The sequence below is a fragment of the Musca domestica genome, unplaced genomic scaffold, assembly GCF_030504385.1.
Source record: "Musca domestica strain aabys unplaced genomic scaffold, Musca_domestica.polishedcontigs.V.1.1 236, whole genome shotgun sequence".
Lineage (NCBI taxonomy): Eukaryota > Metazoa > Arthropoda > Insecta > Diptera > Muscidae > Musca > Musca domestica.
This window is the reverse complement of record NW_026712270.1, coordinates 736,258-748,854: the sequence shown is the minus strand read 5'-3', so window position 1 is coordinate 748,854 and position 12,597 is coordinate 736,258. Positions and strand designations below refer to the sequence as shown.

Genomic DNA, 12,597 nt, shown 5'->3' with positions numbered 1-12,597 from the left:
TTAACGGCCATAACCTCCACCGCCACCTCCTCCACCAAAACGTCCGCCGCCGCCACCACCATAGGGTCCGCCACCACCTCCGCCATAAGGACCGCCACCACCTCCGCCATAGGGACCGCCACCACCTCCACCATAAGGACCGCCACCACCTCCGCCAATGGGACCTCCGCCGCCACCTCCTAGGCGTCCACCACCGCCTCCACCTCCCACACGGCTGCCACCTCCACCCCCATACTGGGCATCACACAAATACAAACAACTGCTGAGAAACAGCAAAGCGATCACAAACAATGTTCTCATTATTATCAGAGCTCAATTGGAACTGTCAAACCGCTTTCCAGCCGTCATTCAAAAGGGTCTTTTATACTACTGCGCAAATAATAGTTGTTTTGTTTGCAGTTGTTTTTTTTTTCTCCACAACTCGAAGGTATTTCACTGATAACCTGGGGAGGGAAAGTTTTTTGTTGCAATGGTAAGCGAACAAGCTGCTGCCGTTGCTGCTAAAACAAACATGTGTTTAATTACAATTCTAGAATTTATGTGGCATGAACTGGACAGCGGGCGTTATTGATTGTAAGCATTTCATGATGGGGGATTTACCCAGAGGGCAATTGCTGGACGTTTTACGTATGAGCTTCTTCATCGAGAAAACATGTGAAACTTTAAAGAAATATTTTTCCACGGCCAAAAAAAATTTTCGAATTCTTCTAAGGATAATTTTTTAAGGATCAATAAAAGGAGGATTTTTTTAAATAATTTTTTTCAAGGACCAAATGAATAATTTTTTTACAAAGGACAACAATATGTGTGGATTTTTATAAAGACTATTTTTCAGGCGCCGTCATAAAAGTGAATCACTTAAATAATATTTCTTCTAGGACCTACAGAAACGTGGATAATTTAAAGGACTTTTTTCAGCAACCAACAGATTTTTTTATTAATATATTTTTCAGAACCGGCAGCAATTTGGTTTTCAAAAGAATATTTTTTCAAGGATCACCAGAAACGTGGATCATTTAATTTTTTTTTTCAAGGACCAAAAGAAGTGTTTATTTTTTAATGAATATTTTTTCAAGGACCAAAATACTTGTAGTTTTTTTATTATTTTTTTCTAAGGTCCCAAAAAATATACTTTACAAAATACTTTTTTTCAAAAACCAAAAAACGTTTTTTTTTTAATATTTTTTTCTAATGCCCTCAGTGCGTGATTTTAAAGGAACTTTTTTCCATGGATCGAAAAACATTATTTTTTTTAAATATTTTTTTTCCAAGCACCAAAAACTATGGATTTTTGAAAATATTTTTTCATTTTTTTGGTCCTCACTTGTTTCTTAGGACCAAAAACGTAAACTTTTTTAAAATGTTTTTTTCCAAGGCCCAAGAAACTTGGATTTTTTTCAAGGACCAAACAACGTGGATTTTTTAAAAATACCTTTCCCAAAGAAAATACCTTTCAAGAAATCCACGTTTCCCAGTCCTTCAATAAAATATTTGAAAAAAATTTAAGTTTCTTTGGTCCTTGGAAAAATATCCAAGTTTTTGTCCTTGGAAATAATAAAGGACCAAAAACCCTAAATTTTTTAGAATATCATCTCCAAGGATCAAAAGTCGTGGATTCTTCAAAAATATTTTCCCCAGGAACCGAAAAGGTGGATTTTTAAGAACCAACAATCGTCGACGTTTTTAAAAATACTTTTTCACGGACCAAACAACTTTAATTTTTTTAAATATTTTTTCCATGGACCTAATAACATGAATTTTTAAAAAAAATATTTTTCGAAGAATTAAAAAAATGTTTTTCTGTTTTTTTTTAAATATTTTTCCAAAGACCAAAAAAAGTTGAAATTTTACAAATATTTTTTTTTTTTTAACTAAAAAACTTAGATCTCTTGAAAATATATTTTCCAAAGACCAAAAATCATGTATATTTTAAAAATATTTTATCCAAAGATCAGAAAAAGTGGACTTTTTTAAAAATACTTTTTCCAAGGATCAAAAAAAAGTGTTTTTTTTTAATATTTTTTCCAAGGACCAAAAAGTGTGGTTCTTTTTTTACATATTTTTCCAAAGAAAAACAAATTTAGATTCTTTAAAAAAAATTTTTCAAAGGACAAGAAAACGTGGATTTTTTAAATAATAATTTTTTCCAAGGACCGCAAGATGTGGATTTTTCAAACATATTTTTTCCAATATTTTTACAAATACCGAAAAATGGGGTTTTAAAAAATACTTATTTCCGTGAACCAAAAACATGAATTCTTAAACAATATTTTTTTTCAAGAGCCGAAAATTTGATTTTTTAAAAATATTTTTTTCTAAGGACCAAAGAACGTGTCATTTTTTTTGTTTGTTTTTTCTAAGGACCAAAAAACTGAGACTTTTTAAAATTATTTCTTTCCATGGACCAAAAAACTTTGGTTTTTTTAATATTTTTCCAAGGACCAAAAATCGTGCATTTTCTAAAAATATTTTTCCAAGGACCAAAAAAGCTGATTTTTTAAAAATATTTTTTCCAAGGACCAAAAAACGTTGATTTTTTAAAAAATATTTTTTCCAAGGACCAAATAACGTAGATTTTTAAAAAAATAATTTTTTCCAATGACCAAATTACGTGGATTTTTTAAAAAATATTTTTTCCAAGGACCAAATTACGTGGATTTTTTAAAAAATATTTTTTCCAAGGACCAAATAACGTGGATTTTTTAAAAAATATTTCTTCCAAGGATCAAAAAACGTGGATTTTTTAAAAAATATTTTTTCCAAGGACCAAAAAACGTGGATTTTTTAAAAAATATTTTTTCCAAGGACCAAATAACGTGGATTTTTTAAAAAATATTTTTTTCAAGGACCAAAAAACTTGTATATTTTGAGAACTTTCCCATTTTATTGGCTCCTGGAAAATTTTCCAAGTTATTTGCTCCTTGAAAAATATAATTTATTATTTTTTTTTATTTTATTTTCTAAATACTAAAAACGTGATTTTTTTTAAATATTTTTTACAAGGACCAAAAAACGTGATTTTTTATTTTTTTCAAAGGTCCAAAAATATTTCCCAGGACCAACAAACTTTGTTTTTTTAATAAGTTTTTCCAGGACCAATTGACATGGATTTTTTAACAACAGTTTTCCAAGGATCAATAAAAACTTAGGCATAATTTTCCGAGGACAAAACATTTTTTCGGAATATTTAAAAAAAAGTGGATTTTTTAACGAATATTTTTAGGAACATCGTCCTGAGATTGGGCTTTTTATAGAGTATTTTTAAGGACCATCGTGGACGTGGGCTTCTTAAAGAATATTTTTCAGGGCTTGGATTTCTTTTTAAGGGCCATCAGGACATGGATTTCTTAAATAATCTTTTTCATGGCTATAGGGACATGGGCTCCTTATAGAATATTTTTAAGGGCCATCAGGACGTAGATTTCCTAAAAAATATTTTTAAGGATCATCAGGAAGTGGATTTCTTAAAGAATATTTTTAAGGACCATCAGGACATGGATTTCTTAAAGAATTATTTAGGGGGTTGGATTTCTTAAGGAAGGACCATTGGGAGTTGGATTTCTTAAAGAATATTTTTAAGGACCATCAGTAACTGGATTTCTTAAAGAATATTTTTAAGGATCATCAGGACCTGAATTTCTTAAAGAATATTTTTAAGGACCTGGATTTCTTAAAGATTTTTTTAAGGAAAAATATTTTTAAGGATCATCAGGACTTGGATTTCTCAAAGAATATTTTTAATTACCTGGATTTTTAAAAGATTTTTTTAAGGAAAAATATTTTTAAGGATCATTAGGACGTGGATTTCTCAAAGAATATTTTTAAGGACCTGGATTTGTTAAACATTTTTTTAAGGGAAAAATATTTTTAAGGATCAGAACTTGGATTTCTCAAAGAATATTTTTAAGGAACTGGATTTCTTAAATAATTTTTTAAGGAATTTTTTTTTAAGGATCATCAGGACGTGGATTTGTCAAAGAATATTTTTAAGGACCTGGATTTCTTAAAGAATCTTTTAAGGAAAAATATTTTTAAGGATCATCAGGACGTGGATTTCTCAAAGAATATTTTTGAGGACTAAAAGAATATTTTTTAAGGACTATTAGGACGTGGATTTCTTAAAGAATATTTTTTTAAGGACCACCAGGACGTGGATTTCTTAAAGAATATTTTTAAGGACCATCAGGACATGGATTTCTTAAATAATATTTTTTTAAGGACCATCAGGACGTGGATTTCTTAAAGAATATTTTTTTAGGATCATCAGGACGTGGATTTCTTAAAGAATATTTTTTTAGGATCATCAGGACGTGGATTTCTTAAAGAATCTTTTAAGGAACTGGATTTCTTAAAAAAAAAAATTTTAAGGAAAAATATTTTGAGGATTTCTTTCAGGACTTGGATTTCTCAAAGAATATTTTTAAGGACCTGGATTTCTTAAAGAATTTTTTTAAGGAAAAATATTTTTAAGGATCATCAGGACGTGGATCTCTCAAAGAATATTTTTAAGGACCTGGATTTGTTAAATATTTTTTTAAGGGAAAAATATTTTTAAGGATCAGGACTTGGATTTCTCAAAGAATATTTTTAAGGACCTGGATTTGTAAAAGATTTTTTTAAGGAAAAATATTTTTAAGGATAATCAGGACGTGGATTTCTCAAAGAATATTTTTAAGGACCATCAGGACGTGGATTTTCAAACAAAAATGTTTTTTTTTTTTTGAAGATCTCTTTTTGAAGATCTTCATTAGAAGACCGTCTTCAGTTATTTTTTTTTTTTCAGAAAAATGCATTGAACCTATTATCACGTTTCTATTTTCAATTAAATCATAACATGACACGATTCTTACCAATTATGGAATTATTTCCATTTTTAATGTACTGCGACATAAAAACTTGCTGCCACTCATGTTTTTCACAAAATAAAATGGGGAAATCCAATACCCCCTGACACGTGAGCTAGGTTAACTATTATTTTCTTATTCGCTCCGAAAACTTGCAGTTGCAGTATCGTTGTCATTTCAATATTAATTTCAATTTCATATAAATACTCTGACCCTCGCTGATAGTGAGCATCATTTAACAAAATGAATTTCTACGGCATATTTGCAGTTGTTTTGGCCTTGTTGTCCTTGGTCATGGGTGAGTTGAGAAGAAATTGGTTCTGAAATTGGTTTCAATTGAAGATTTTAATTTGAAATTTAATTTTTTTTTTCTAGCCAATCCCAATCCAAATCCTCATCCTGAACCAAAACCATTGCCTGGCGGTGGTGGTGGCGGAGGCGGCGGAGGTGGTGGCAAGTAAATTGCCTTAACTCTAGCTACTTGGAGGACAATGCCATTTAAAATTGTTATAATATTTGTTCAATAAAAAAATTTAAAAATGCTTAAGCTCACTTGTGTTTTTTTTTTTAAATAAAGGGATGAGAGATTGAAGGGCTTGATATTTAAAACTACACGACAAACATATAAGAATGCAGCCGCAGGAGATTGAATTCTAAGGATATGAATCCTCAAAAAAATATTTAAAATTTTCTGTTGTTTCTTAAAATAATGTTTTCATTTCATTCCAAAATCTTAGGCCTCTGGGGCTGGATTTTTCTTCTATGAAAATATGAAATGAAAAATATTTTCTTTTTAAAAATTTTCATTTCTTTTTTTCATTTCTTTCCTTTAGAATGAGGAAGAATTGGAAAATAATTTAAAAATATCAATTTGTTTGCTTAGACTTAGACATACCATTTATTTAAATAGAAGGACTTGGGAAAGGACTTATTACCACCTTTTCTTGGACTTTGAAAAAAATCCATGTTTTTGATGGGTTCTTAAAAAAGAAGGGATTCTAGTGAAAGTTAGTCCTTAAAAAAATTTTCCTCAAAAAAATATTTTTTTTCGGTTTCTGGAAATTTATTTAAAAAAATTCAGGCTTGTCGGCCTCTAGAAATAAATCATGTTTAAAGAATTAATTTTTGTTGTTGAAATTAAAAAAAAAATAAATAAAAATCCAATATTTTTACATCGAGGTCCCCTGTGAATAACTTGGGACAGGAAAAAATTAAAAATTGCGATTTTGATCTGGAAACAATTTATTAAAAAATACATTCCTTAAAATTCCTCGATTTTTTTTTTCTAAGAGACCTTTCAAAAATATTTAAAAAAAAAACATGATTTATATATGCAAGGGATTTGCTTGATTAATTAATTAAAAAAAAAAAAAATAGGATTCTTGGGCAGAGAGCTTTTGAAAAATATTATTTTTAAAAATCTATAACTCATTAAAAAAGTCTGGATTTTTTAAGGATTTTTTTTAAGGACCATCACAAACGTGGATTTTTTTTCAGAATATTTCTTTAAGGATTAACAAAATGTGATTTAAGGATTAAGGAAAACAAAATGTATAGTTTCTTTATTAAATAAACTTTTAAAGAATTCTTTAAAATAATTTTTTGAAGGACGGAAAAATGGAGATTTTTTTTAGAATATTTTTTTTAAGAACTTACAAAATGTACATCTTTGAAAGAATTTCTTTCAAAGTCCGAAACAGCTTCAATTTTTTTATGAATAATTTTAGAATTTTTTTTTTTCAAGGCCCAAGACAATTGTGTATTTTTTAAAGGGGACCAGAACAGTCGAGGATTTTTCAAAGCATATCCCTTGAAGGCCGCCAGAAATGTAGATTTTGTAAATAATATTTTTTGAAACAGCAGGACAAACGTACATTTTTTTTAAAGAATATTTTTTTAGGACCAGAACAAATGTGGATTTTTTAAAGAATATTTTTTTTCAGGACAAACGTGGAATTTTTAAAGAATTATTTTTTCAAGGATCCGAACAAACGATAATTAAAAAATTGTCAAGGACCAGGACATTTTTTTAAAGAATATTTTTTCAACCACCACGTGGATTTTTTAAAGAATTATTTTTTCAAAAACCAGGACAAACGTGGATATTTTAAGAATATTTTTTTTAAGGAACAGGACAAACGTGATCTCTTTAAGAATATTTTTCTGAAATACCAGAAACGTGGAATTCAAAAAAAAAAAATCGCATATCAGGACAATCGTAAATTAAAAAAAAAATGAATTATTTAAAATATTTTTTCAAAAAAAAAAAAAAAATAAATAAATTTCTTCAAGAACAGGAAAAAGGTGGATTTTTCTAGATATTTTTTTAATTTTTAAAGAATATTTTTTCAAATTTTTCAAATATGTTTTTAAGTACCAGGACAAACTTGGATTTTTATAAGATTATTTCATAGGGGACCAATACAAATGTGGATTTTTTAAAGAATTTTTTTCAAGGACCAGGACAAACGTGGATTTTTTAAAGAATATTTTTTCAAGGACCAAAACAAACGTGGAGTTTTTAAATAATAATTTTCCAATGATCAAAAAAAGGTGGATTTTTTAAATACTAATTTTCCAATGATCAAAAAAAGGTGGATTTTTTAAATACTAATTTTCCAATGATCAAAAAAAAAAGGTGGATTTTTTAAAGAATATTTTTTATGACACAAAAAATGTGAATTTTCTAAAGAAGATTTTTTCGAGGACCAACAGAAGCGTGGATTTCTTTATACAATGTTTTTTGAGAACCAGGACAAACGTGAATTTTTTAAAGAACATTTTTCCGAGGACCAACCGATGCGTGGATTTTTTTAAGAATATTTTTTCAAGGAACAGGACAAACGTGGATTTTTTAAAGAATATTTTTTCAAGGACCAGGGCAAACGTGGATTTTTTAAAGAATATTTTTTCAAGAGCCAACAGAAACGTGAATTTTTTTAAAGAACATTTTTCAAGGACCAGGACAAACGTGGATTTTTTAAAGAACATTTTTTGAAGGACCAGGACAAACGTGGATTTTTTAAAGAATATTTTTTCAAGGACCTGCAGAAACGTGGATTTTTAAAGAATATTTTTTCAAGGACCAGCATAAACGTGGATTTTTTAAAGAATATTTTTTCAAGGACCAACAGAAACGTGGATTTTTTAAAGAATATTTTTCAAGTACTAGCAAAAACGTAGATTTTTTAAAGAACATTTTTTGAAGGACCAGGACAAACGTGGATTTTTTTAAAGAATTTTTTTTCAAGGACCTGCAGAAACGTGGATTTTTTAAAGAACATTTTTTCAAGGACCAGCATAAACGTGGATTTTTTAAAGAATATTTTTTCAAGGACCAACAGAAACGTGGATTTTTTAAAGAGTATTTTTTCAAGGACCAGGACTATCGTGGATTATTTAAAAAATATTTTTTAAAAAACATGACAAACGTGGATTTTTTAAAGAATATTTTTTCAAGGATTAACAGAAACGTGGATTATTTAAAAAATATTTTTTAAAAACCAGGACAAACGTGGATTTTTTAAAGAATATTTTTTCAAGGACCAGGACTATCGCGGATTATTTAAAGAATATTTTTTCAAGGACCAGGACAAACGTGGTTTTTTTAAAGAATATTTTTTCAAGGACCAGGACAAACGTGGATTTTTTAAAGAATATTTTTTCACTTTTTTGGTTCACTTTTGTTCAAGGACCAGGACAAACGTTGATTTTTTTAAAGAATATTTTTCATGGTCCAGGATTTTGTAAAGAATATTTTTTCAAGGACCAACAGAAGCGGGGATTTTTTTAAATAATACTTTTTCAACGACCAGGACAAACGTGAATTTTTTAAAGAATACTTTTTCCAGGTCAAGGATTTTTTAAAGAATATTTTTTCAAGGACCAGGACAAACGTTGATTTTTTAAAGAATATTTTTTCAAGGACCAGGGCAAACGTGGATTTTTTAAAGAATATTTTTTTAAGAGCCAACAGAAACGTGGATTTTTTAAAGAATATTTTTTCATATTTTTTCAAGGATTAGCAAAACGTAGGACAGAACATGGATTTTTTGAAGGATTTTTCACAGACTCACGGAACGTGGATTTTTTGAAGGATTTTTCACAGACTCACGGAACGTGGATTTTTTGAAGGATTTTTCAAAGTCTAACAGAATTTTTTAAAGGTTTTTTTCAACAATTTTTTTAAAAAAAAATTTCAAGGACTTACAAATGTGTATATTTTAAAAAAAGAAATCTTTCAAAGGCCAAGACAGCGTGAATGTTTTTTATGAATATTTTTTTTTTCAAAGTCCAGACAATTCTGTATTTTTAAGTGTTTTTTGAAGCAATATTTCTTTAAAAGATAAGCGTGGATTTTTTAAAGAATATTTTTTCAGGACAAATCTGGATTTTTAAAGAATTTTTTTTCATGGTTCAGGACATTGGTGGATATTTTAAGGAATATTTTTTTAGGACAAATTTGGATTTTTAAATACTGTTTCAAGGTCCAGGACATTCGTGGATTTTTCAAAGAATATTCCTTCAAGGACCACCAGAAACGTCCATTTTTTGAAAGAATTTTTATTAAAGAATATTGTATGAACCTCAACATGAGATTTTTTAACAATAATTTAAATACCATCAAACATTTTATAAAAGACTTGCAAGAGTATTTTTAAGAAAAATTTTCAAAATTATCTAAAATCGATATTTGACGAATATTTCTTCAAACCGTCAAGGTTTTAAAAAGTTTTTTTTTTTGAGAATATTTTTTGTAGGGCCATCAAAAATGTAGAGTTTTTAAAACATAAGTTTAAAAAAAACTTCAATTTTTTTCAAAATCGTTATTCAAAGACCCATAAAAAACGATATTAAAGACGTTTTCTTATTTTAAAGGCACACAAAGAATTATTCTTTTAGGACCAGATCATAGGACGTATAATTTTTTTTTTTTTTCAACGATCTGCTGATTCTGATTTCAGGATTTTTAAAGAATATAAAGGAAAAAATAGATTTTTTTAAAAATATTGTTTAAGGATCTATTGAGATTTTTAAGAGGATTAAGGATAATTTAACGTTTTTCTTCCAAAATTTCATAGACCCTAAGACCTTTAAAGATCTACTGAATCACTTATGCAAATATAAAAAAAAATATATTTAAAAAAATTTATATTTTCAAGGATCAAAGTCTTAGGCTCTTGGAAAAAATATTTTTTTTTTCAAATTCAATACGTGAAGCTGTTTGAAAATATTTTTAAAAGATCCATTTCAGTGGCTACAAGGAAGCAAATTTTTTTAAGCTATTTCTGTGGTCTTTTGCAGAAATATTTTTTTGTTTTTTCATTCAATTCATTAACTAGGGGGCATTTGTATATATGTTCTATTCTCGCATTTTGGAGAGCTTAATTTTTAACAAAAATTTCAAACCAAAATGCGTGAAAATTTAAATTGGTCGATACGATTGAGTCAAATTTGACAGTCAAATATTTAGACATTTTAGGATCATTGGTAGCAAAAATAGGGTTTATTTTTTAATTCATAACAGGTTGTTGTTATGATATCCCTCGGACATAATGGGATAAATTGCTTTTTCAATTTTTTCCTAATATTTTTTATGTTAAGTAAATTTTGCAAATTGTAATTTTTGTTTTTTTTTGGAAATTTGTAATACAAATTGTTTTTCCTGAACCTAGTTTAAATTTTTCTAGTTGTATAATTTCACATTGTAGTTAGCAATAATTGCCCTTGTTTTTTTTTATCTTCTTCTCAGAATTCAGTTCTATACCCCCAATCAAGTTGTAATAACAATTGAAGCATAAAATATCAGGTATCTCCATTCAATTAATTCTAGGTATCCAATGTAAATGTAATGCGACATAAAAAGCTAAGATTTATTTCTCAGAAAAGGGGAATTCCTTTTTAAATACCAACGATGCCACAGCTTAAAATTTGTCTATTTTTTCAAAACCAGTAATTGCCAACCATCATCTCCAAACCAATAGTTTAAAAATTTTCATATAAATACCGAGTAAATTTTGCAGATAAGATCATCATTTGACAAAATGAAATTCTACGCTTTATTTGCCTTTGTTTTGGCCTTGTTGGCATTGGCCATGGGTAAGTGGAAGAAATTGTCCCTGGCAGGATTTAAAAAAAAAAAAATAGAAATAAATTATTTTTTCCAGCTAATCCCAATCCGAATCCCCATCCTGAACCCAAACCATTGCCCGGAGGTGGTGGAGGCGGCGGAGGAGGTGGTGGCTTTTATGGCGGTGGCGGCGGTGGAGGAGGTGGTGGTGGCAAGTAAATTTGCCAGGAACTGACCAAACCCTGAGGTCCAATGTTTATACAAATTGTTTAATCAATAACATTTAAAACCCAGCATAAAAATGTATTTTTATTAAAGATATATATAAGGGGGAGGGGAAGGAAGGAATATGAAAATCATGAATAAAGGGAAACAAGTGTCGCATGAAAAACATATTTTTTTTAATTTTTAAAAATTTCAATATATTTTAAAAACGCCTGTTTGGGGGCCCAGCTTCATTGTGTCCTGATGTCCTGATGCTTGAAAAAATATTTTTTAAAAAAATCCACGTTTGTCCTAGCCCTGAAAAAATATATATATTTTTTAAAAAATCCATCCTTTAAAAAATATTCTTTAAAAAATCCACGTTTCTAATAATCCTTAAAAAAATATTCTTTAAAAAATCCATGTTTCTAATAATCCTTAAAAAAATATTCTTTAAAAAATCCACGTTTCTAATAATCCTTGAAAAAATATTCTTTGAAAAATTCACGTTTATCCTGGTCCTTGAAAAAATATTCTTTAAAGAATCCACGCTTGTCCTGGTCCTTGAAAAAATATTCTTTAAAGAATCCACGCTTGTCCTGGTCCTTGAAAAAATATTCTTTAAAGAATCCACGCTTGTCCTGGTCCTTAAAAAAAATATTCTTTAAAAAATCCACGTTTCTGTTAATTCTTGAAAAAATATTCCTTAAAAGATCCACATTCTGTTAATCCTTGAAAAAAAAATTCTTTAAAAAATCCACGTTTGTCCTGGTCCTTGAAAAAAATTCTTTAAAAAATCCACGTTTCTGTTAATCCTTAAAAAAATATTCTTTAAAAAAATCCACATTTCTGTTAATCCTTAAAAAAATATTCTTTAAAATATCCACGTTTCTTTTAATCCTTGAAAAAATATTCTTAAAAAAATCCACGTTTGTCCTGGTCTTTGTAAAAATATTCCTAAAAAATCCACGTTTCTTTTAATCCTTGAAAATATATTCTTAAAAAAATCCACGTTAGTCCTGAAAATATATTCTTAAAAAAATCCACGTTTGTCCTGATCCTTAAAAAAATATTCTTTAAAAAATCCACGTTTGTCCTGATCCTTAAAAAAATATTCTTTAAAAAATCCACGTTTGTCCTGATCCTTAAAAAAATATTCTTTAAAAAATCCACGTTTGTCCTGATCCTTAAAAAAATATTCTTTAAAAAATCCACGTTTGTCCTGATCCTTAAAAAAATATTCTTTAAAAAATCCACGTTTGTCCTTGAAAAAATATTTTTTAAAAAATACACGCCTATTACTATTTTAAAAAAATTTTTTTTAAATATACCTATTGCTACTTTGAAAAAATATTTTTTTAAAAATCCACGCCAACTGCTACTTTAAAAAATTGGTTTTTAAAAAATCCTCGCCTATTGCTACTTTGAAAAAATATTTTTTTTAAAAAATCCACGTCCAATGCTACCTTGAATTTTTTT

The 12,597-nt window shown here is 28.4% G+C and overlaps 1 protein-coding gene and 1 long non-coding RNA gene across 2 annotated transcripts; one reads left to right on the top strand and one right to left on the bottom strand.

Moving 5' to 3' along the window:
• On the bottom strand, positions 1 to 300 carry LOC101888673 (uncharacterized). The gene has a single exon (XM_005189815.2). It carries the CDS (start codon positions 298 to 300, stop codon positions 1 to 3), a length of 300 nt encoding a protein of 99 aa, XP_005189872.2.
• Positions 301 to 4,930: 4,630 nt separating this feature from the next.
• On the top strand, positions 4,931 to 5,391 carry LOC131802739 (uncharacterized). Its single transcript, XR_009342354.1, has 2 exons — positions 4,931 to 5,142; positions 5,220 to 5,391. It is a non-coding gene; the product is annotated as an uncharacterized LOC131802739 (long non-coding RNA).
• Positions 5,392 to 12,597: the final 7,206 nt, after the last annotated feature.